Here is a 27116-nt window from a genome sequence, read left to right on the forward strand (position 1 = left end):
TCTCTAAAGGTGCTTGGGTCTCTAAAGGTGCTTGGGTCTCTAAAGGTGCTTTGTTCTCTAAAGGTGCTTGGGTCTCTAAAGGTGCTTTGTTCTCTAAAGGTGCTTGGTTCTCTAAAGGTGCTTTGTTCTATAAAGGTGCTTTGTTCTCTAAAGGTGCTTGGTTCTCTAAAGGTGCTTTGTTCTCTAAAGGTGCTTGGTTCTCTAAAGGTGCTTTGTTCCATAAAGGTGCTTGGGTCTCTAAAGGTGCTTTGTTCCATAAAGGTGCTTGGTTCTCTCTAAAGGTGCTTGGTTCTCTAAAGGTGTTTGTTCAATAAAGGTGCTTGGGTCTCTAAAGGTGCTTGGTTCTCTAAAGGTGTTTGTTCTCTAAAGGTGCTTGGTTCCCTAAAGGTAATTTGTTCCCTAAAGGTGTCCCTCTGAAGAACCTGATGGCGTTGCTGAAGGTACTGTATGGGCTAACTAAGAGCCTTAGAACCTACTGACAACACTCAGATGTGCACTTTTTCAGAGGTATCATTAGGTACAGGTAATCATAATAATATTTCATCATAGCATGTTTCATTAGAGAAAGTATCTCAATATGCTGGAAGTCAAGAGAAAGACAGACACACTGTTTTAGGGAATATACCAGTAATAATATGGAAGTCAAGAGAAAGACAGACACACTGTTTTAGGGAATATACCAGTAATAATATGGAAGTCAAGAGAAAGACAGACACACTGTTTTAGGGAATATACCAGTAATAATATGGAAGTCAAGAGAAAGACAGACACACTGTTTTAGGGAATATACCAGTAATAATATGGAAGTCAAGAGAAAGACAGACACACTGTTTTAGGGAATATACCAGTAATAATATGGAAGTCAAGAGAAAGACAGACACACTGTTTTAGGGAATATACCAGTAATAATATGGAAGTCAAGAGAAAGACAGACACACTGTTTTAGGGAATATACCAGTAATAATATGGAAGTCAAGAGAAAGACAGACACACTGTTTTAGGGAATATACCAGTAATAATATGGAAGTCAAGAGAAAGACAGACACACTGTTTTAGGAATATACCAGAATATGGAAGTCAAGAGAAAATAACTGTTTTAGGGAATATACCAGTAATAATATGGAAGTCAAGAGAAAGACAGACACACTGTTTTAGGGAATATACCAGTAATAATATGGAAGTCAAGAGAAAGACAGACACACTGTTTTAGGGAATATACCAGTAATAATATGGAAGTCAAGAGAAAGACAGACACACTCAAGAGAAAGACAGACACACTGTTTTAGGGAATATACCAGTAATAATATGGAAGTCAAGAGAAAGACAGACACACTGTTTTAGGGAATATACCAGTAATAATATGGAAGTCAAGAGAAAGACAGACACACTGTTTTAGGGAATATACCAGTAATAATATGGAAGTCAAGAGAAAGACAGACACACTGTTTTAGGGAATATACCAGTAATAATATGGAAGTCAAGAGAAAGACAGACACACTGTTTTAGGGAATATACCAGTAATAATATGGAAGTCAAGAGAAAGACAGACACACTGTTTTAGGGAATATACCAGTAATAATATGGAAGTCAAGAGAAAGACAGACACACTGTTTTAGGGAATATACCAGTAATAATATGGAAGTCAAGAGAAAGACAGACACACTGTTTTAGGGAATATACCAGTAATAATATGGAAGTCAAGAGAAAGACAGACACACTGTTTTAGGGAATATACCAGTAATAATATGGAAGTAGGGAATATACCAGTAATAATATGGAAGTCAAGAGAAAGACAGAATAAGACAAGAGAAAGACACACTGTTTTAGGGAATATACCAGTAATAATATGGAAGTCAAGAGAAAGACAGACACACTGTTTTAGGGAATATACCAGTAATAATATGGAAGTCAAGAGAAAGACAGACACACTGTTTTAGGGAATATACCAGTAATAATATGGAAGTCAAGAGAAAGACAGACACACTGTTTTAGGGAATATACCAGTAATAATATGGAAGTCAAGAGAAAGACAGACACACTGTTTTAGGGAATATACCAGTAATAATATGGAAGTCAAGAGAAAGACAGACACACTGTTTTAGGGAATATACCAGTAATAATATGGAAGTCAAGAGAAAGACAGACACACTGTTTTAGGGAATATACCAGTAATAATATGGAAGTCAAGTAAGAAAGTCAAGAGAAAGACAGACACACTGTTTTAGGGAATATACCAGTAATAATGGAAGTCAAGAGAAAGACAGACACACTGTTTTAGGGAATATACCAGTAATAATATGGAAGTCAAGAGAAAGACAGACACACTGTTTTAGGGAATATACCAGTAATAATATGGAAGTCAAGAGAAAGACAGACACACTGTTTTAGGGAATATACCAGAATATACCAGTAATAATATGGAAGTCAAGAGAAAGACAGACACACTGTTTTACACTGGGAATATACCAGTAATAATATGGAAGTCAAGAGAAAGACAGACACACTGTTTTAGGGAATATACCAGTAATAATATGGAAGTCAAGAGAAAGACAGACACACTGTTTTAGGGAATATACCAGTAATAATATGGAAGTCAAGAGAAAGACAGACACACTGTTTTAGGGAATATACCAGTAATAATATGGAAGTCAAGAGAAAGACAGACACACTGTTTTAGGGAATATACCAGTAATAATATGGAAGTCAAGAGAAAGACAGACACACTGTTTTAGGGAATATACCAGTAATAATATGGAAGTCAAGAGAAAGACAGACACTGTTTTAGGGAATATACCAGTAATAATATGGAAGTCAAGAGAAAGACAGACACACTGTTTTAGGGAATATACCAGTAATAATATGGAAGTCAAGAGAAAGACCAACACACTGTTTTAGGGAATATACCAGTAATAATATGGAAGTCAAGAGAAAGACAGACACACTGGAATATAAGTAATAATATGGAAGTCAAGAGAAAGACAGACACCAGTAATAATATGGAAGTCAAGAGAAAGACAGACACACTGTTTTAGGGAATATACCAGTAATAATATGGAAGTCAAGAGACACAAGAATATACAGAGTCAAGAGAAAGACAGACACACTGTTTTAGGGAATATACCAGTAATAATATGGAAGTCAAGAGAAAGACAGACAGACACTGTTTTAGGGAATATACCAGTAATAATATGGAAGTCAAGAGAAAGACAGACACACTGTTTTAGGAATATACCAGTAATAATATGTTTTCAAGAGAAAGACAGACACACTGTTTTAGGAATATACCAGTAATAATATGGAAGTCAAGAGAAAGACAGACACACTGTTTTAGGGAATATACCAGTAATAATATGGAAGTCAAGAGAAAGACAGACACACTGTTTTAGGGAATATACCAGTAATAATATGGAAGTCAAGAGAAAGACAGACACACTGTTTTTTAGTAATAATATGGAATATACTGTTTTAGGGAATATACCAGTAATAATATGGAAGTCAAGAGAAAGACAGACACACTGTTTTAGGGAATATACCAGTAATAATATGGAAGTCAAGAGAAAGACAGACACACTGTTTTAGGGAATATACCAGTAATAATATGGAAGTCAAGAGAAAGACAGACACACTGTTTTAGGGAATATACCCAGTAACTGTTTTAATATGGAAGTCAAGAGAAAGACAGACACACTGTTTTAGGGAATATACCAGTAATAATATGGAAGTCAAGAGAAAGACAGACACACTGTTTTAGGGAATATACCAGTAATAATATGGAAGTCAAGAGAAAGACAGACACACTGTTTTAGGAATATACCAGTAATAATATGGAAGTCAAGAGAAAGACAGACACACTGTTTTAGGGAATATACCAGTAATAATATGGAAGTCAAGAGAAAGACAGACACACTGTTTTAGGGAATATACCAGTAATAATATGGAAGTCAAGAGAAAGACAGACACACTGTTTTAGGAATATACCAGTAATAATATGGAATCAAGAGAAAGACCACACTGTTTTAGGGAATATACCAGTAATAATATGGAAGTCAAGAGAAAGACAGACACACTGTTTTAGGGAATATACCAGTAATAATATGGAAGTCAAGAGAAAGACAGACACACTGTTTTAGGGAATATACCAGTAATAATATGGAAGTCAAGAGAAAGACAGACACACTGTTTTACTGGGAATATACCAGTAATAATATGGAAGTCAAGAGAAAGACAGACACACTGTTTTAGGGAATATACCAGTAATAATATGGAAGTCAAGAGAAAGACAGACACACTGTTTTAGGGAATATACCAGTATAATATGGAAGTAACTGTTTTAGGGAATATACCAGTAATAATATGGAAGTCAAGAGAAAGACAGACACACTGTTTTAGGGAATATACCAGTAATGGAATATGGAAGTCAAGAGAAAGACAGACACACTGTTTTAGGAATATACCAGTAATAATATGGAAGTCAAGAGAAAGACAGACACACTGTTTTAGGGAATATACCCAAGAGAAAGTAACTGTTTTAGGGAATATACCAGTAATAATATGGAAGTCAAGAGAAAGACAGACACACTGTTTTAGGGAATATACCAGTAATAATATGGAAGTCAAGAGAAAGACAGACACACTGTTTTAGGGAATATACCAGTAATAATATGGAAGTCAAGAGAAAGACAGACACACTGTTTTAGGGAATATACCAGTAATAATATGGAAGTCAAGAGAAAGACAGACACACTGTTTTAGGGAATATACCAGTAATAATATGGAAGTCAAGAGAAAGACAGACACACTGTTTTAGGGAATATACCAGTAATAATATGGAAGTCAAGAGAAAGACAGACACACTGTTTTAGGGAATATACCAGTAATAATATGGAAGTCAAGAGAAAGACAGACACACTGTTTTAGGGAATATACCAGTAATAATATGGAAAGTCACACTGTTTTAGGGAATAAAGACAGAACACACTGTTTTAGGGAATATACCAGTAATAATATGGAAGTCAAGAGAAAGACAGACACACTGTTTTATGGGAATATACCAGTAATAATATGGAAGTCAAGAGAAAGACAGACACACTGTTTTAGGGAATATACCAGTAATAATATGGAAGTCAAGAGAAAGACAGACACACTGTTTTAGGGAATATACCAGTAATAATATGGAAGTCAAGAGAAAGACAGACTGTTTTAGGAATATACACTGTTTTAGGGAATATACCAGTAATAATATGGAAGTCAAGAGAAAGACAGACACACTGTTTTAGGAATATACCAGTAATAATATGGAAGTCAAGAGAAAGACAGACACAGTTTTAGGAATATACCAGTAATAATATGGAAGTCAAGAGAAAGACAGACACACTGTTTTAGGAATATACCAGTAATAATATGGAAGTCAAGAGAAAGACAGACACACTGTTTTAGGGAATATACCAGTAATAATATGGAAGTCAAGAGAAAGACAGACACACTGTTTTAGGGAATATACCAGTAATAATATGGAAGTCAAGAGAAAGACAGACACACTGTTTTAGGAATATACCAGTAATAATATGGAAGTCAAGAGAAAGACAGACACACTGTTTTAGGGAATATACCAGTAATAATATGGAAGTCAAGAGAAAGACAGACACACTGTTTTAGGGAATATACCAGTTTTAGGGAATATAATAATAATATGGAAGTCAAGAGAAAGACAGACACACTGTTTTAGGGAATATACCAGTAATAATATGGAAGTCAAGAGAAAGACAGACACACTGTTTTAGGGAATATACCAGTAATAATATGGAAGTCAAGAGAAAGACAGACACACTGTTTTAGGGAATATACCAGTAATAATATGGAAGTCAAGAGAAAGACAGACACACTGTTTTAGGAATATACCAGTAATAATATGGAAGTCAAGAGAAAGACAGACACACTGTTTTAGGAATATACCAGAATGGAATACCAGTTTTAGGGAAATAATATGGAAGTCAAGAGAAAGACAGACACACTGTTTTAGGGAATATACCAGTAATAATATGGAAGTCAAGAGAAAGACAGACACACTGTTTTAGGGAATATACCAGTAATAATATGGAAGTCAAGAGAAAGACAGACACACTGTTTTAGGGAATATACCAGTAATAATATGGAAGTCAAGAGAAAGACAGACACACTGTTTTAGGAATATACCAGTAATAATATGGAAGTCAAGAGAAAGACAGACACACTGTTTTAGGGGAATATACCAGTAATACCAGTAATACTATGGAAGTCAAGAGAAAGACAGACACACTGTTTTAGGGAATATACCAGTAATAATATGGAAGTCAAGAGAAAGACAGACACACTGTTTTAGGGAATATACCAGTAATAATATGGAAGTCAAGAGAAAGACAGACACACTGTTTTAGGGAATATACCAGTAATAATATGGAAGTCAAGAGAAAGACAGACACACTGTTTTAGGGAATATACCAGTAATAATATGGAAGTCAAGAGAAAGACAGACACACTGTTTTAGGAATATACCAGTAATAATATGGAAGTCAAGAGAAAGACAGACACACTGTTTTAGGGAATATACCAGTAATAATATGGAAGTCAAGAGAAAGACAGACACACTGTTTTAGGGAATATACCAGTAATAATATGGAAGTCAAGAGAAAGACAGACACACTGTTTTAGGGAATATACCAGTAATAATGGAAGTCAAGAGAAAGACAGACACACTGTTTTAGGGAATATACCAGTAATAATATGGAAAGTCAAGAGAAAGACAGACACACTGTTTTAGGGAATATACCAGTAATAATATGGAAGTCAAGAGAAAGACAGACACACTGTTTTAGGGAATATACCAGTAATAATATGGAAGTCAAGAGAAAGACAGACACACTGTTTTAGGGAATATACCAGTAATAATATGGAAGTCAAGAGAAAGACAGACACACTGTTTTAGGGAATATACCAGTAATAATATGGAAGTCAAGAGAAAGACAGACACACTGTTTTAGGGAATATACCAGTAATAATGGAAGTCAAGAGAAAGACAGAAGAATATCAAGAGAAAGACAGACACACTGTTTTAGGGAATATACCAGTAATAATATGGAAGTCAAGAGAAAGACAGACACACTGTTTTAGGAATATACCAGTAATAATATGGAAGTCAAGAGAAAGACAGACACACTGTTTTAGGGAATATACCAGTAATAATATGGAAGTCAAGAGAAAGACAGACACACTGTTTTAGGGAATATACCAGTAATAATATGGAAGTCAAGAGAAAGACAGACACACTGTTTTAGGGAATATACCAGTAATAATATGGAAGTCAAGAGAAAGACAGACACACTGTTTTAGGAATATACCAGAATATACACACTGTTTTAGGGAATATACCATAATATGGAAGTCAAGAAAGACAGACAGACACACTGTTTTAGGGAATATACCAGTAATAATATGGAAGTCAAGAGAAAGACAGACACACTGTTTTAGGGAATATACCAGTAATAATATGGAAGTCAAGAGAAAGACAGACACACTGTTTTAGGGAATATACCAGTAATAATATGGAAGTCAAGAGAAAGACAGACACACTGTTTTAGGGAATATACCAGTAATAATATGGAAGTCAAGAGAAAGACAGACACACTGTTTTAGGGAATATACCAGTAATAATATGGAAGTCATTTTATGTAGCACTTTTCATCTCTTTCTCTAATAATTACACAATGAAGCACATAATAAGAGTACATGTGCATGTTTTAAAGACTCATCATTAAGTGCCTGGCTTGGCTAATTAGCCCTGTATGCAATGCTGAGCCAGCTCTGGGTTTGATTAATTAGGCCTGCTCGTTTAGCCGGGTCTGGGGTGGAGACACACGGCTGTGGTTTGGCACGCATCCTGATGGATGAGAAATCTACACCTTGTTGTACAGAGCATGTGTTTGTGAAAAGGTGCTATACAGTAAAGAATACAATATGTATTTACTTAACAGTGGGCCAAATCCTAATCTCGTTCCCAGACACTTTTGCCCAAATGAGCAAAGACTAACGCGTCAAACTTGGCCTTCATTAGCCAATACAGAAAGACCAGGAGAAACTCCCGGAGCATAGGTATTGGCTTAAATCGGCTTCATTTATCAACCAATCATCTCCCACAACACCTTCCCCCTAACCCTCCCCACGGATCGCAGTGGTGTGATTCGTTGAAATTATATGATGACAAATACTTGATACTTGGTCACTGCCATAGAAATCTATGGTCACTCCCACTAAGGCCAACTTTGAATTGTTGAAATCCCAGGCTTATATGCGCCGTGCACAATAGCCTGTGGACGAGGTTAGCCAAATCCTAACTCAAACATTATGCATTGGTGTCAATGGAAGATTTGCTTGAACATTCGAGTCACACACATGCATTTCAAGTAAGTTACCCCAGTGTACCCTTAGTCTCTCACCTTAAATACCCTCCATCAAAGGTGACCAGTAGTCCCTCTCTCCAGTAGATGGTCTGACTGCGGCGGACTCTGAAGGTGCTACAGCGGTGCCTCTGTTGGCTACCTGTTCCCGCAAAACTGTAGATCACCGTGGTCCTCCTCCGCTCACTCTTAGCATTCCTCTTAGGCTCAAAGGACGACACAGAGAGAACTCTTAGCATTACTCTTAGGCTCAAAGGACGACACAGAGAGAACTCTTAGCATTACTCTTAGGCTCAAAGGACGACACAGAGAGAACTCTTAGCATTCCTCTTAGGCTCAAAGGACGACACAGAGAGAACTCTTAGCATTACTCTTAGGCTCAAAGGACGACACAGAGAGAACTCTTAGCATTCCTCTTAGGCTCAAAGGACGACACAGAGAGAACTCTTAGCATTCCTCTTAGGCTCAAAGGACGACACAGAGAGAACTCTTGTCATCAGGTTTCTAAGGCCAAGCATTCCTCTTAGGCTCAAAGGACGACACAGAGAGAACTCTTAGCATTACTCTTAGGCTCAAAGGACTAGGACGACAGAGAACTCTTAGCATTCCTCTTAGGCTCAAAGGACGACACAGAGAGAACTCTTAGCATTCCTCTTAGGCTCAAAGGACGACACAGAGAGAACTCTTAGCATTACTCTTAGGCTCAAAGGACGACACAGAGAGAACTCTTAGCATTCCTCTTAGGCTCAAAGGACGACACAGAGAGAACTCTTAGCATTCCTCTTAGGCTCAAAGGACGACACAGAGAGAACTCTTAGCATTACTCTTAGGCTCAAAGGACTAGGACGACAGAGAACTCTTAGCATTCCTCTTAGGCTCAAAGGACGACACAGAGAGAACTCTTAGCATTCCTCTTAGGCTCAAAGGACGACACAGAGAGAACTCTTAGCATTCCTCTTAGGCTCAAAGGCATTCCTCTTAGGCTCAAAGGACACAGAGAGAACTCTTAGCATTCCTCTTAGGCTCAAAGGACGACACAGAGAGAACTCTTAGCATTCCTCTTAGGCTCAACGACACAGAGAACTCTTAGCATTCCTCACAGAGAGAACTCTTAGCATTCCTCTTAGGCTCAAAGGACGACACAGAGAGAACTCTTAGCATTCCTCTTAGGCTCAAAGGACGACACAGAGAGAACTCTTAGCATTACTCTTAGGCTCAAAGGACGACACAGAGAGAACTCTTAGCATTCCTCTTAGGCTCAAAGGACGACACAGAGAGAACTCTTAGCATTACTCTTAGGCTCAAAGGACTAGGACGACAGAGAACTCTTAGTATTCCTCTTAGGCTCAAAGGACGACACAGAGAGAACTCTTAGCATTCCTCTTAGGCTCAAAGGACGACACAGAGAGAACTCTTAGCATTCCTCTTAGGCTCAAAGGACGACACAGAGAGAACTCTTAGCATTCCTCTTAGGCTCAAAGGACGACACAGAGAGAACTCTTAGCATTCCTCTTAGGCTCAAAGGACGACACAGAGAGAACTCTTAGCATTCCTCTTAGGCTCAAAGGACGACACAGAGAGAACTCTTAGCATTCCTCTTAGGCTCAAAGGACGACACAGAGAGAACTCTTAGCATTCCTCTTAGGCTCAAAGGACGACACAGAGAGAACTCTTAGCATTCCTCTTAGGCTCAAAGGACTAGGACGACAGAGAACTCTTAGCATTCCTCTTAGGCTCAAAGGACGACACAGAGAGAACTCTTAGCATTACTCTTAGGCTCAAAGGCCTAGGACGACAGAGAACTCTTAGCATTCCTCTTAGGCTCAAAGGACTAGGACAACACAGAGAGAACTCTCAGCATTCCTCTTAGGCTCAAAGGACTAGGACAACACAGAGAACTCTTAGCATTCCTCTTAGGCTCAAAGGACTAGGACGACACAGAGAACTCTTAGCATTCCTCTTAGGCTCAAAGGACTAGGACGACAGAGAACTCTTAGCATTCCTCTTAGGCTCAAAGGACTAGGACAACACAGAGAACTCTTAGCATTCCTCTTAGGCTCAAAGGACTAGGACGACACAGAGAACTCTTAGCATTCCTCTTAGGCTCAAAGGACTAGGACGACACAGAGAACTCTCAGCATTCCTCTTAGGCTCAAAGGACTAGGACAACACAGAGAGAACTCTTAGCATTCCTCTTAGGCTCAAAGGACGACACAGAGAGAACTCGTAGCATTACTCTTAGGCTCAAAGGCCAAGGACGACACAGAGAGAACTCTTAGCATTACTCTTAGGCTCAAAGGACGACACAGAGAGAACTCGTAGCATTACTCTTAGGCTCAAAGGACGAGGACGACACAGAAAGGAATCGTTTTAAGAATCGGTACAAGCCTGTGAGCACAACATACACAATTGTCTTGCATTGTGTCTTTTGCCTGCCCCCACCATAATGCTACAAAACCTATTGAATATAGTATAGGTTAGAAAAATGTTTTATTGAAGAGCATAAATACATATGCTATATACTCAGTCTTGTGAATATCCTCCATGTATTTACATAACTGGCATCAGACAGTAACATAAATATCAACTAGCATAATCCAGGTAGCACATGTGGATCTTTTCAAAAGTAATGGACTGTACGAGTTCTACACTCTTCTATACAGTCTTTTCAATGCCCTTGCAGGTGTCACCGGGAAACCCTGTTAAACTGCCCATGCAGGAGTGGGTATGAAACCCTGTTACCTGGAGGTCCATCTCGTTGAGGCTGATGAGCATGCGGGCGATGAAGCGTTCCCAGAATCCCGCTGGCACGAAGCTCATCTTGAAGAGGCGCTGGATGGAGTTGGCCGTCTCTTGACGGAAGCCGTGGATGTCCATAGCAGGTTTAGGAGGAAGGAGGTGGGGGAGGAGGTAACTGTAGAGGAGGAGAAAAGGTAGAGTTAAATGTAGAGGAGGAATATAAGGAAACCATGAATGTCCATAGCAGGTTTAGGAGGAAGGAGGTGGGGGAGGAGGTAACTGTAGAGGAGGAGAAAAGGTAGAGTTAAATGTAGAGGAGGAATATAAGGAAACCATGAATGTCCATAGCAGGTTTAGGAGGAAGGAGGTGGGGGAGGAGGTAACTGTAGAGGAGGAGAAAAGGTAGAGTTAAATGTAGAGGAGGAATATAAGGAAACCATGAATGTCCATAGCAGGTTTAGGAGGAAGGAGGTGGGGGAGCAGGTAATGGTGTAGGAGGAGCAGGACAGAGGTAGAGTTACAAGTTATGGATGTCCATAAGGGGAACGAGGTGGGGCAGATATATGAGATATGTTATAGGGTCAGTTCTGTTTGCTTTCAGAGAGATAAGCCGTGCTACAAAGTGCATTGTGAAAAGAAAGTAGGAGCCTGAACAGTTCAGTTCGGGTCAGCACGATAGTGCACATCATATCTGAGAATCAGTCTCCATGTCGCTGGGCCCAAGTTCTGTAAGCAAACATAGTGGAATGATGCAGATAGAAATGTCATGAATAGAGCTGACTTGATTCCTTATTCTACAAATCAGAGGCAGGCTTGTTCTACATGACACAGTTCCATCTGAACGGTGCACGATGTTATGCTCTGCTGAACATGGCCCAGGGCCCAGCTCAGAGAACGGCCCGTCCCTACCTATCGCTGGCCACAGGCAGAGCAATCTCAAACTTGGCCAGAAACTGGAAGTACTGCTCCTCCGTCTGCTGGGTGAAGCCCGTTCCCACCAGGAGCATGCGTAGATCCTCCGCTCGGATCACCCCATTCCAGGCCACCGATCGGGAGCTCTTCAGGTGGATGATCCGCTCCAGACAGTCCGACAGCCACACGGGACAGAGGAAGTAGAGGGTACACAGGCCGTGACTGGTGTCTGGGAAGTGGAGGATGGTGCCTGTCTCGATCAGGAAGCTGATGGCTGGAGAGAGGCACGAGGGAAGGAGAGAGGGAGAGAAGAGATCAAGTTTCAAGTTCTTATTGTCACTTGCACAAGTACAGTGAAATTGCTTTCTTTCTCTTTCCCAACAATGCAGCAATTCAGATCAGTAGCACTATAAAAATAACTAAAACAGTCAAGATGGAGGGAGGGAAAATGAAGAGGAATATATTCATCAGGAACATTTTATATAATAGTCTGGACAATGATATGATATAGTATGGTTAGTTAAACCAGGAGGGTTAGTTGTACCTCTCCAAGGGGACCGAGGTTAGTGGCCCCTGGTCTACATAATATGTAAAAGGATGAGAAAGCCAACCTGAAGAGAATGTGCAACTGTGTATAAAACCATTCAAAAAAAAAGTACCAATGCATCTGTTTATCTCGATATCAAATCATTTCAGGGTAACAATTAAAGGAACATTCCACACCAGAACTCTTTTGGTGTTGCTTTCATTAGTCCATTGTTGAAATGTTTTGCATGACAGCAATCAAGTTTTCTAGATATATAACTTTCAAAATACACAAATACAGCAGGTATGCTACATTTAGCATCCTATGCTACATTTAGCATCCTATGCTACATTTAGCATCCTATGCTACATTTAGCATCCTATGCTACATTTAGCATCCTATGATACATTTAGCATCCTATGATACATTTAGCATCCTATGATACATTTAGCATCCTATGATACATTTAGCATCCTGTTACAGACCTATATCCATTCTGCCCTGCCTATCTAAGGTCTTCGAAAGCCAAGTCAACAAACAGGTCACTGACCATCTCGAATCCCACCGTACCTTCTCCGCTATGCAATCTGGTTTCCGAGCCGGTCACGGGTGCACCTCAGCCACACTCAAGGTACTAAACGACATCATAACCGCCATCGATAAAAGACAGTACTGTGCAGCCGTCTTCATCGACCTTGCCAAGGCTTTCGACTCTGTCAATCACCATATTCTTATCGGCAGACTCAGTAGCCTCGGTTTTTCGGATGACTGCCTTGCCTGGTTCACCAATTACTTTGCAGACAGAGTTCAGTGTGTCAAATCGGAGGGCATGCTGTCCGATCCTCTGGCAGTCTCTATGGGGGTGCCACAGGGTTCAATTCTTGGGCCGACTCTTTTCTCTGTATATATCAATGATGTTGCTCTTGCTGCGGGCGATTCCCTGATCCACCTCTACGCAGACGACACCATTCTATATACTTTCGGCCCGTCATTGGACACTGTGCTATCTAACCTCCAAACAAGCTTCAATGCCATACAACACTCCTTCCGTGGCCTCCAACTGCTCTTAAACGCTAGTAAAACCAAATGCATGCTTTTCAACCGATCGCTGCCTGCACCCGCATGCCCGACTAGCATCACCACACTGGATGGTTCCGACCTTGAATATGTGGACACCTATAAGTACCTAGGTGTCTGGCTAGACTGCAAGCTCTCCTTCCAGACCCATATCAAACATCTCCAATCGAAAATCAAATCAAGAGTCGGCTTTCTATTCCGCAACAAAGCCTCCTTCACTCACGCTGCCAAGCTTACCCTAGTAAAACTGACTATCCTACCGATCCTCGACTTCGGCGATGTCATCTCCAAAATTGCTTCCAACACTCTACTCAGCAAACTGGATGCAATTTATCACAGTGCCATCCGTTTTGTCACTAAAGCACCTTATACTACCCACCACTGCGACTTGTATGCTCTGGTCGGCTGGCCCTCGCTACATATTCGTCGCCAGACCCACTGGCTCCAGGTCATCTACAAGTCCATGCTAGGTAAAGCTCCGCCTTATCTCAGTTCACTGGTCACGATGGCAACACCCATCCGTAGCACGCGCTCCAGCAGGTGTATCTCTCTGATCATCCCTAAAGCAAACACCTCATTCGGCCGCCTTTCGTTCCAGTACTCTGCTGCCTGTGACTGGAACGAATTGCAAAAATCGCTGAAGTTGGAGACTTTTATCTCCCTCACCAACTTCAAACATCAGCTATCTGAGCAGCTAACCGATCGCTGCAGCTGTACATAATCTATTGGTAAATAGCCCACCCATTTTCACCTACCTCATCCCCACAGTTTTTATTTATTTACTTTTCTGCTCTTTTGCACACCAATATCTCTCTCTACCTGTACATGATCATCTGATCATTTATCACTCCAGTGTTAATCTGCAATATTGTAATTATTCGCCTACCTCCTCATGCCTTTTGCACACATTGTATATAGACTCCCCTTTTTTCTACTGTGTTATTGACTTGTTAATTGTTTACTCCATGTGTAACTCTGTGTTGTTTGTTCACACTGCTATGCTTTATCTTGGCCAGGTCGCAGTTGCAAATGAGAACTTGTTCTCAACTAGCCTACCTGGTTAAATAAAGGTGAAATATATATATTTTTTTTAAATACGTTTAGCACCCTATGATACATTTAGCATCCTATGCTGCATTTAGCATCCTATGCTGCATTTAGCATCCTATGCTGCGTTTAGCACCCTATGATACATTTAGCATCCTATGCTGCGTTTAGCATCCTATGCTGCGTTTAGCATCCTATGCTGCGTTTAGCACCCTATGATACATTTAGCACCCTATGATACATTTAGCATCCCATTTAGCATCCTATGCTGCGTTTAGCATCCTATGCTGCGTTTAGCATCCTATGCTGCGTTTAGCATCCTATGCTGCGTTTAGCATCATACCTGCTGTATTTCTTTATTTTGAAAGTTATACATCTTGAAAACTTGATAGCTGACATGCAAAACATTTTGGGACTATGTCAACAATGGACGAATGAAATGTTCCTACCTCACAGCGATTGTTTCAATTATAATGGTCAAAAAGAAAGAGAAACAGCTTCTTAGCAAAGGGCAATTTCTCCTGCAAGAATTTAGCTAGGAATGTCTGGAAGTGGTCTGACTGGGGAGGGGCGAACTGACATTTGCTGTTATTGGGAGAGAGGATTGGAAATCTCTTTCTTATTGGTCTATTAACTAATTTACTGCGTGGTGATGTCACCATGGAAGGCCAAAACTCCATCCCACCAAAACTGTCAGAAATTTCAGCTCTTATACTAATAGAGCATTATCATCTTTTTCACAATTTCACAGTATTATTCCAACCTCATAGCGTGGAAATATATATAAAACACTGGAAAATCACGTTTTGACTGAACTGGGCCTTTAATGAAATGTAGAAAATTAAATAATGTTGAAAAAGGAGGGGTTTGGCACCGGTCTGCAGGTCCTCGTAGTCTTTGATGTCACTTCCTGGGTTCTGCTCTATGACGAGGTCCAGCTGTGCGTCTGTCAGGTACTGGACCTCGTCTTCTGTGTCCCGCCGACCCCTCTCATCTAGCACCGCTTGCTGCAGTGTAAGGTAGCTCTTTGGGATCTATGAAGGGTTATAGAGTGTTTATTGAGAGGTTATAACAATTTTTTTTTGCGTATGGGGTTACCCACAGAAGAGCTTTATACATAAGCATGCATGCACACACGTGCACAAACAAAAACACACACACACACACACTTACCAGTCTGCCCAGTAGCTTGTGTCCGCTAGCTGAACTGCTGCTGTTGTCCTTCATGTAGCAGGCCACCTGGAAGATCAACCTCTTCAGACCATCCAGACCCTCCTGGGTCTTACACGATACCTCACTGAATACACACACACACAGAGTCAGATATACACACACACAGAGTTAGATATACACACGAAGACACACACACAGAGTCAGATATATACACACACACACAGAGTCAGATATATACACACACACAGAGTTAGATATACACACGAAGACACACACACAGAGTCAGATATATACACACACAGAGTTAGATATACACACGAAGACACACACACAGAGTCAGATATATACACACACAGAGTTAGATATACACACGAAGACACACACACAGAGTCAGATATACACACACACAGAGTTAGATATACACACGAAGACACACACACAGAGTCAGATATATACACACACAGAGTTAGATATACACACGAAGACACACACACAGAGTCAGATATACACACACAGAGTTAGATATACACACGAAGACACACACACAGAGTCAGATATATACACACACAGAGTTAGATATACACACGAAGACACACACACAGAGTCAGATATATACACACACAGAGTTAGATATACACACGAAGACACACACACAGAGTCAGATATACACACACAGAGTTAGATATACACACGAAGACACACACACAGAGTCAGATATATACACACACAGAGTTAGATATACACACGAAGACACACACACACAGTCAGATATACACACACAGAGTTAGATATACACACGAAGACACACACACAGAGTCAGATATACACACACAGAGTTAGATATACACACGAAGACACACACACAGAGTCAGATGTACACACACAGAGTTAGATATACACACGAAGACACACACACAGAGTCAGATATACACACACACACACACACACACACACACACACACACACACACACACACACACACACACACACACACACACACAGTCAGATACACACACACACACAGTCAGATATACACACACACACAGTCACACACACACACACACAGTCACACACACACACACACACTTTCATGCCAATCGAAACTATGTGTGCGGTAACCTGACTCTGTGTGTGGGGTGACTATGTGTGTGTGTGTTTGTGTGTGAGACTGTGTGTGTGTGTGTGTGTGTGTGTGTGTGTGTGTGTGTGTGTGTGTGTGTGTGTGTGTGTGTGTGTGTGTGTGTGTGTGTGTGTGTGTGTGTGTGTGTGTGTGTGTGTGTGTGTGTGTGTGTGTGTGTGTGTGTGAGACTGTGTGTGTGTGTGACTGTCTGAGACTGTGTGTGTGTGTGAGTGTGTGTGTGTGTGTGTGTGTGTGTGTGTGTGTGTGTGTGTGTGTGTGTGTGTGTGTGTGTGTGACTGTGTGTGTGTGTGTGAGACTGTGTGTGTGTGTGTGAGACTGTGTGTGTGTGTGTGTGTGTGTGTGTGTGTGTGTGTGTGTGTGTGTGTGTGTGTGTGTGTGTGTGTGTGTGTGTGTGTGTGTGTGAGACTGTGTGTGAGACTGTGTGTGTGTGTGTGAGACTGTGTGTGTGTGTGTGTGTGTGTGTGAGACTGTGTGTGTCTGTGTGTGTGTCCTACGGTCTCTGTGTATGACTCACTGCAGGTGTTTCCAGGTGATGTCTGGGTAGCCACTGGCCCTGGCGCCTGATGGAGACCTGCATAGTGCCAGGATGTAGGCCCTCAGAGTGGCCACCCGCTCTGTACGGAACTTGGTGTCGATCAGGTCCAGGTGGGTGCCCACCACCACCACTGCAGAGTTAGGGGCACGCGCCTACAGGTCAAAAGTTCAACTTCAGAGGTCATATACAATGCTTTTCAAAAAGTATTCACACAGACTTATTCCACATTTTGTTGTGTTAGACTGAATCTAATCAAGTTGTAGTGACATTCTAAGGATGATCAAGGGAAATTGGATGCAATTTGGAGGGGTGTGAATACTTATGTAGATTAAATATTTCTCAATTTCAATACATTTGCACAAAAAATGTAGAAAACCATGTTTCCACTTTGTCATTATGGGGTATGGTCTATAGATGGGTGAGAAACAAATCTATTGAATCCTTTTTGAATTCAGGCTGTAACACAATAAAATGTGGAATAAGTCAAGGAGTATGAATTCTTTGTGAAGGCCCTGTAGGGTATGACCCCAAATAACTGCTCTGACCCTGTGGCCCAGTACTTCACCCTGATCTCCCTCTCAGCCAGTAGCTGGTGGGATATTCATCTAAATAAATACAACACACTGACTTGGACAATACATTTTTTGGGGACAGTAATAAAGTATTATAACGTGATTGTTTATCTAAATCAATTCTTCTGTGGATTCCTTGGATTGTGTAAGTGAGTTTCCACTATATTTCCTACAACAGTGTGTGTGTCATTGTTCTTTTATTGTTGCTCTTTTATTTTTTATTTTATTTTATTTAGTAAAACTGCATTGTTTGTTAAGGCTTGTAAGTAAGCATTTCACAGAATACCTGTTGTATTCGGAGCATTTGACAAATACAATTTGATTTGATCAGTCCATTTTAAATTGATGAAGGGAAGTGAACAAGTGCACACTTGGATCAGAAAGGTGGAGAATGAGGACACAGTCATTTCCAGGCTATGAAGGTGTTATGGTCACTTTTCTTGATGTTTTACTTCAACAGATTTGACATTTACAATCCAAAAGGTCATTGTGGCCAGACTGGACGACTCATCCACGTCCTATGACCTGACCGTTCCTTCCCACAGTGGAAATAGACATGACCTTTGTAGTTAAAACCCTGACACCTGTCAGAGTCATTTGAAAAATATGATTGAGGCTCTTTTATTCTCTCAAATACTTTTTACCATTGTTGTATAACACCTATAGAATAAAATGAATTATTTGTATAGAATATTGACAGACAGATGTCGTAGCCATGAAAAGATAGTGGAGTCAATTCAGATCAAATCATTTAAGGAATTGAAAGAATGTATAATTGAAAATATAATAATGAAGAGGCTTTGGGTGAGCAGTTCTGTTCCCATTCAGTAGAATATACTTCTCCCCACCAGACCAGGGTTCAATCCTACTGTTCTCCCACTAGCCTGCCTCTCCCTCTATTTCCAACTGTCTAATTAAAGTCAACATGTTTTGAATGTCTTTCTTTAATAAAAAGAAGAAACTAAATGGCACTGAAGTGTGACTAACATGTTTTCTGCCTCACCTCAATGTTAAGCAGCCAGGACTGTAGACTGGCTACAGCCTCCTCTCCCAGAGCTAGGTTCCATATGACTACGTACAGGGCCTTGTCCGTGAAGAAACACTGGTTGACCGTGGACATGTTGGCCGGACCGCCGATGTCCCACACGTTGAACGCCACGGAGTCCGCCTGTTACGGTGGTGGAGTTAAAACAAGAAACATTACATGTATAACACTCTAAAACAAATTACTACAAATGATACCACAGTCAAAACCTACCTTAGTTGAATGACTGACTGAAAAAAAAAGAATATTTTGAAATGCAATTCCTACTCCTTCTGCCTCAGTTCCACCCCTACGTCTATACAGGAGGAGATGTGATTCTATACAGGAGAGATGTGATTCCTACTCCTTCTGCCTCAGTTCCACCCCCTACGTCTATACAGGAGGAGATGTGATTCCTACTCCTTCTGCCCCAGTTCCACCCCTACGTCTATACAGGAGGAGATGTGACCCCCTTACTACTCCTTCTGCCCCAGTTCCACCCCTACGTCTATACAGGAGGAGATGTGATTCCTACTCCTTCTGCCTCAGTTCCACCCCTACGTCTATACAGGAGGAGATGTGATTCCTACTGCCCTTCTGCCCCAGTTCCACTCCTTCTGCCCCTACGTCTATACAGGAGGAGATGTGATTCCTACTCCTTCTGCCCCAGTTCCACCCCTACGTCTATACAGGAGGAGATGTGATTCCTACTCCTTCTGCCTCAGTTCCACCCCCTACGTCTATACAGGAGGAGATGTGATTCCTACTCCTTCTGCCTCAGTTCCACCCCTACGTCTATACAGGAGGAGATGTGATTCCTACTCCTTCTGCCCCAGTTCCACCCCTACGTCTATACAGGAGGAGATGTGATTCCTACTCCTTCTGCCTCAGTTCCACCCCCTACGTCTATACAGGAGGAGATGTGATTCCTACTCCTTCTGCCTCAGTTACACCCCCTACGTCTATACAGGAGGAGATGTGATTCCTACTCCTTCTGCCCCAGTTCCACCCCCTACGTCTATACAGGAGGAGATGTGTTGTATTATTGTGTCAAGATGAGGGTTCATCTCTCTTGGACCGACGACGTAAAATAAATGGTATCCTAATCGAGCAGCTGACGTAATTACACCAGATTTTATTTCTGGGTTTCCAAGATTAGGAATGGGTCAACATGACGCCTTTGTGTTACTATGTAACATGACATAATCCGTCTGCCCCAGTTCCATCCCAGGCTAAAAACAGACTGGCAGTTCCACACACACACGCCAGGCAGTTCCAAAACAAACTGGCAGCCCACACACACGCCAGGCTCAAAACAGACTGGCCAGCTCATACAGGAGGAGATGTGATTCCACTCCTTCTGCCCCACACACGCCAGGCTCAAAACAGACTGGCAGCCACACACACACGCCAGGCTCAAAACAACTGGCACTCCTTCTGCCACACACACGCCAGGCTCAAAACAGGCTGGCAGCTATACAGGGAGGAGATGTGACACAGTTCCACACGCCAGGCTCAAAACAGTATTACTGGCAGCCAGTTCCACACACACGCCAGGCTCAAAACAGACTGGCAGCCAGACACACACCCAGGCTCAAAACAGACTGGCAGCCACACACACACGCCAGGCTCAAAACAGACTGGCTGCCACACACACACGCCAGCAAAACAGACACACACACGCCAGGCTCAAAACAAACTGGCAGCCACACACACACGCCAGGCTCAAAACAAACTGGCAGCCACACACACACGCCAGGCTCAAAACAGACTGGCAGCCACACACACACGCCAGGCTCAAAACAGACTGGCAGCCACACACACACGCCAGGCTCAAAACAAACTGGCAGCCACACACACGCCAGGCTCAAAACAGACTGGCAGCCACACACACACGCCAGGCTCAAAACAGGCTGGCAGCCACACACACACGCCAGGCTCAAAACAGACTGGCAGCCAGACACACACGCCAGGCTCAAAACAAACTGGCAGCCACACACACACGCCAGGCTCAAAACAGACTGGCAGCCACACACACACGCCAGGCTCAAAACAGACTGGCAGCCACACACACACGCCAGGCTCAAAACAAACTGGCAGCCACACACACACGCCAGGCTCAAAACAAACTGGCAGCCACACACACACGCCAGGCTCAAAACAAACTGGCAGTCACACACACACGCCAGGCTCAAAACAAACTGGCAGTCACACACACACGCCAGGCTCAAAACAAACTGGCAGTCACACACACACGCCAGGCTCAAAACAAACTGGCAGTCACACACACACGCCAGGCTCAAAACAAACTGGCAGTCACACACACACGCCAGGCTCAAAACAAACTGGCAGTCACACACACACGCCAGGCTCAAAACAGACTGGCAGCTACACACACACGCCAGGCTCAAAACAAACTGGCAGCCACACACACACGCCAGGCTCAAAACAAACTGGCAGCCACACACACACGCCAGGCTCAAAACAAACTGGCAGCCACACACACACGCCAGGCTCAAAACAAACTGGCAGCCAGGCTCAAAACAAACTGGCAGCCACACACACACGCCAGGCTCAAAACAAACTGGCAGCCAGGCTCAAAACAAACTGGCAGCCAGGCTCAAAACAAACTGGCAGCCAGGCTCAAAACAAACTGGCAGCCAGGCTCAAAACAAACTGGCAGCCAGGCTCAAAACAAACTGGCAGCCAGGCTCAAAACAAACTGGCAGCCAGGCTCAAAACACACTGGTAGCCAGGCTCAAAACACACTGGTAGCCAGGCTCAGCTTCACATTTGATTTTGTTGCCTTAAAATGTTATCTTATAAATGGACTCAAATGGATTTTTGTCCTACCGGTCTATACAACTTACTCTACAAAGTGAAAGAAAAATTAAAGAAAATGTTTCTAATTAATTTAAAATATGTATTGATTGAGTATGTCTTCCCAACCCAGAGCAAATAGTTGATGGAAGTACCTTGGGCGTGTGCGTGTATTCTGTATGCATGTGTGTGTTCTCTTACGCTAGCTTTAACCCCATTGGGTCTTTCTAGTTCCCAAGTAGCTGTGCTGATGTTTCGTTCAGCAGGGGAGAAAGGGGAGGTCCTGCCCGTCTGCAATGCCTCCAGGAGGGCTGTCTTTCCCTGCCGAGGAGGACCAATCACAAGAAGCTTCAGCAGCTTACAGGGCTCCGCCTTCCGTAGGTGGGCTCGGAGGAAGGACAGCACTGATGCTGGACCTGAGAAAGGGAAAGGGGGAGACCTAGTCAGTTGTACAAATTAATGCATTCAACTGAAATGTGTCTCCCACATTTAACCCAACCCCTCTGAATCAGAGAGGTGCTGACGGCTGCCTTAATCCACATCCCCGTCATCTGACCCGGGGAGCAGTGAGACACGATTAAAAAACAAACACCCCAAAAAAACACCACCCACCCACACACCCACACCCACACACCCACACACAGTGTGGTGGTACTTTACCTTCTTTCCTGATGTCCTGGGGAACATTGATTTAGTGATGTTGAGGTCCTCAATGTCCAACTGCCACAGGTTAGAGAGCTGCCCCAACTCAGCTGGAAGCTCCCGAATACCTGGATTACTGTTCTCAGATCAGGGGAGAGAGAGATGGAGTTAGGTACTATACATACAAGGATACCTGTGTTACTGTTCTCAGATCAGGGGAGCCAGAGGACCAGTTTGATGGGTGAATGTTAATGCGTTTACATCATATGTTTTCTGAAAACATAGAGGAATGCTAATGGGACAAGGTGTTTCTCATCCTCAACATGTCCTGTTGCTTTGTGAATAAGTGAACATAGAGAAACATTGGGAGAAACTAAATAATGGAATAATGGGCCAGTTTCCTGGACACAGATTAAACCTAGTCTTGGGCTAAGAACCACTTTCAATGGGTATTATTCCATGGAGGACTGACTAGTCATCATGTTGGGCTAAGAACCACTTTCAATGGGTATTATTCCATGGAAGACTGACTGGTCATCATGTTGGGCTAAGAACCACTTTCAATGGGTATTATTCCATGGAGGACTGACTGGTCATCATGTTGGGCTAAGAACCACTTTCAATGGGTATTATTCCATGGAGGACTGACTAGTCATCATGTTGGGCTAAGAACCACTTTCAATGGGTATTATTCCATGGAGGACTGACTAGTCATCATGTTGGGCTAAGAACCACTTTCAATGGGTATTATTCCATGGAGGACTGACTAGTCATCATGTTGGGCTAAGAACCACTTTCAATGGGTATTATTCCATGGAGGACTGACTAGTCATCATGTTGGGCTAAGAACCACTTTCAATGGGTATTATTCCATGGAGGACTGACTAGTCATCTTGTTGGGCTAAGAACCACTTTCAATGGGTATTATTCCATGGAAGACTGACTAGTCATCATGTTGGGCTAAGAACCACTTTCAATGGGTATTATTCCATGGAGGACTGACTAGTCATCTTGTTGGGCTAAGAACCACTTTCAATGGGTATTATTCCATGGAGGACTGACTAGTCATCATGTTGGGCTAAGAACCACTTTCAATGGGTATTATTCCATGGAGGACTGACTAGTCATCATGTTGGGCTAAGAACCACTTTCAATGGGTATTATTCCATGGAGGACTGACTAGTCATCATGTTGGGCTAAGAACCACTTTCAATGGGTATTATTCCATGGAGGACTGACTGGTCATCATGTTGGGCTAAGAACCACTTTCAATGGGTATTATTCCATGGAAGACTGACTGGTCAACATGTTGGGCTAAGAACCACTTTCAATGGGTATTATTCCATGGAGGACTGACTAGTCATCATGTTGGGCTAAGAACCACTTTCAATGGGTATTATTCCATGGAGGACTGACTAGTCATCATGTTGGGCTAAGAACCACTTTCAATGGGTATTATTCCATGGAGGACTGACTGGTCAACATGTTGGGCTAAGAACCACTTTCAATGGGTATTATTCCATGGAAGACTGACTGGTCATCATGTACGTTCCTGTAGGTTCATGCTCTACAACATCCGCAGAGTACGACCCTGCCTCACACAGGAAGCGGCGCAGGTCCTAATCCAGGCACTTGTCATCTCCCGTCTTGATTACTGCAACTCGCTGTTGGCTGGGCTCCCTGCCTGTGCCATTAAACCCCTACAACTCATCCAGAACGCCGCAGCCCGTCTGGTGTTCAACCTTCCCAAGTTCTCTCACGTCACCCCGCTCCTCCGCTTTACCTCTCCACTGGAACTTCCAGTTGAAGCTCGCATCCGCAGGTTAGCAAGACCATGGTGCTCGCCTACGGAGCTGTGAGGGGAACGGCACCTCAGTACCTCCAGGCTCTGATCAGGCCCTACACCCAAACAAGGGCACTGACGTTCATCCATCCCTACCACTGAGGAAGTACAGTTCCCGCCTCAGCCCAGTCAAAACTGTTCTGCTGCTCTGGCCCCCAATGGTGGAACAAACTCCTCACGACGCCAGGACAGAGGGAGTCAATCACCACCTTTCCGGAGACACCTGGAAACCCCACCTCTTCAAGGAATACCTAGGATAGGGTAAGAAAGTAAGGGTAAGTAATCCTTCTCACTTCTCCCCCAACAAGATTTAGATGCAAGTGGCTGTTCCACTGTTGTCATAAGGTATTATTATGCACCAATTTGTAAGAACCGCTCTGGTATTATAAGGACTGCGTCTCTAAAGAACCACTTAAATGTAAATGGTAAATGTACATGTTGGGCTAAGAACCACTTTCAATGGGTATTATTCCATGGAGGACTGACTAGTCATCATGTTGGGCTAAGAACCACTTTCAATGGGTATTATTCCATGGAGGACTGACTAGTCATCATGTTGGGCTAAGAACCACTTTCAATGGGTATTATTCCATGGAGGACTGACTGGTCATCATGTTGGGCTAAGAACCACTTTCAATGGGTATTATTCCATGGAGGACTGACTGGTCATCATGTTGGGCTAAGAACCACTTTCAATGGGTATTATTCCATGGAGGACTGACTGGTCATCATGTTGGGCTAAGAACCACTTTCAATGGGTATTATTCCATGGAGGACTGACTAGTCATCATGTTGGGCTAAGAACCACTTTCAATGGGTATTATTCCATGGAGGACTGACTAGTCATCATGTTGGGCTAAGAACCACTTTCAATGGGTATTATTCCATGGAGGACTGACTGGTCATCATGTTGGGCTAAGAACCACTTTCAATGGGTATTATTCCATGGAGGACTGACTAGTCATCATGTTGGGCTAAGAACCACTTTCAATGGGTATTATTCCATGGAGGACTGACTGACCAGTCATCATGTTGGGCTAAGAACCACTTTCAATGGGTATTATTCCATGGAGGACTGACTGGTCACTTTCATGTTGGGCATCAAGAACCACTTTCAATGGGTATTATTCCATGGAGGACTGACTAGTCATCATGTTGGGCTAAGAACCACTTTCAATGGGTATTATTCCATGGAGGACTGACTGGTCATCATGTTGGGCTAAGAACCACTTTCAATGGGTATTATTCCATGGAAGACTGACTGGTCATCATGTGTCTGGGAAAACAAGCATATGGCAGAAGGCTAAAGGTGAGACCATCGCCTTATTGTTCTGGATGAGAACTAACTCTATTCACTAGTCTAGCCTGGACTACCATCACCGATATTACACAGGACTGGATGACAACAAAACAACGTCTGAGTGGGAAAGAGGATCTCCAGCTAAACCTCCACATCACACTCTGGGCCACAACCAGACTCTACATAGTGCACTACTTTGGACCAGGGCCCATTGGGACGCCCATAGGTCTCTGGTCAAAGGTAGTGCACTATGTAGGGAATAGGATGCCGTTTTGGACATAGCTTGTGTATTCCTGTTGGAGCCTCCAGTCTGGAAGACTGTGAGAAGTGGACAGAGAACAGTGACCCTGGTGACCCACAGAAAACAGCTGGCAACAGCTGCCTCCAAACCAGTTCACAACAGGAAGGACTGGACAGGACAACCAGAGAGTGGGGCTGTGTATGAATACTCTAAAATGCTTCCTTTTCTTGTCTCCTTTGCTTTTTTATTAGCAGTGTGTGATGACAGGAATGGACAGATGTCTACGATACAGGTGTTCAGCTAGGTTGGTGACCACAGGATTTACCAGACGGCACAAACACATCTGAGACCCCATGTTAGTTTTCAGCTGTTGTGTCCCACCTCAGTAAGAGGAAGTTATGGAGGAAGAGGACCAGGAAATATGGGGAGTTAAGGAGATTGGGACTAAGCCTAGGGCACTTAAATTGGGATGAGAGCTTGGTGAGGACAGCAGATGAGGAGACAAGAAAAGTATAGTCAGTCTAGGGACGTAACTAGAGAAATGATGTGGTGAAAGAGCTGGGTGAGATTGATAGGAGAAGGGAAAAGAGACAAGGAAAGGAGGCTAGTGTGATGAGGCTTGGGGCACTTACTTGGAGAGGTAGAGCTCCATGAGGTTTCTCAGGCCACACACAGACTGGGGCACACACTCCAGCTGGTTGTCGTTCAAGGAAAGCACTTCCAAAGCATCCGCAAAATTACTGGAAACTCGATTGGGCATACTGTCAAGCAGGGGAAAGGCACACACACACACACACACACACACACACACACACACACACACACACACACACACACACACACACACACACACACACACACACACACACACACACACACACACACACACACACACACACACTCTCACGGTCAATGACCATCAGCAGTCACTGCAGGATCAGGATGTACAGTATGGGGTTACTAATTGCTGGAGCGGTCAGAGAAGGGGGAGAGAAAGAGAGATATGGAGAGAGAGAGAGAGAAAAGAGAGATGGAGAGAGAGAGAGAAAAGAGAGATATGGAGAGAGAGAGAAGAGAGAGATATGGAGAGAGAAA

The 27116-nt window shown here is 42.7% G+C and overlaps 1 protein-coding gene across 1 annotated transcript in view; it reads right to left on the reverse strand.

Moving 5' to 3' along the window:
* Positions 1-26781, reverse strand: part of LOC127920733 (leucine-rich repeat serine/threonine-protein kinase 1-like) — a gene marked incomplete at its 3' end in the record, with an annotated part of 102782 nt that extends 76001 nt beyond the window's left edge. Inside the window, 11 exon segments of the mRNA XM_052504765.1 lie at positions 8469-8635; positions 11172-11343; positions 12078-12354; positions 15605-15764; positions 15904-16027; positions 17559-17731; positions 19155-19319; positions 22197-22411; positions 22656-22683; positions 22686-22773; positions 26654-26781. Coding sequence (XP_052360725.1) covers positions 8469-8635; positions 11172-11343; positions 12078-12354; positions 15605-15764; positions 15904-16027; positions 17559-17731; positions 19155-19319; positions 22197-22411; positions 22656-22683; positions 22686-22773; positions 26654-26781 — 1697 coding nt within the window.
* Positions 26782-27116: the final 335 nt, after the last annotated feature.

Source organism: Oncorhynchus keta, unplaced genomic scaffold (genome assembly GCF_023373465.1).
Source record: "Oncorhynchus keta strain PuntledgeMale-10-30-2019 unplaced genomic scaffold, Oket_V2 Un_contig_20425_pilon_pilon, whole genome shotgun sequence".
NCBI lineage: Eukaryota > Metazoa > Chordata > Actinopteri > Salmoniformes > Salmonidae > Oncorhynchus > Oncorhynchus keta.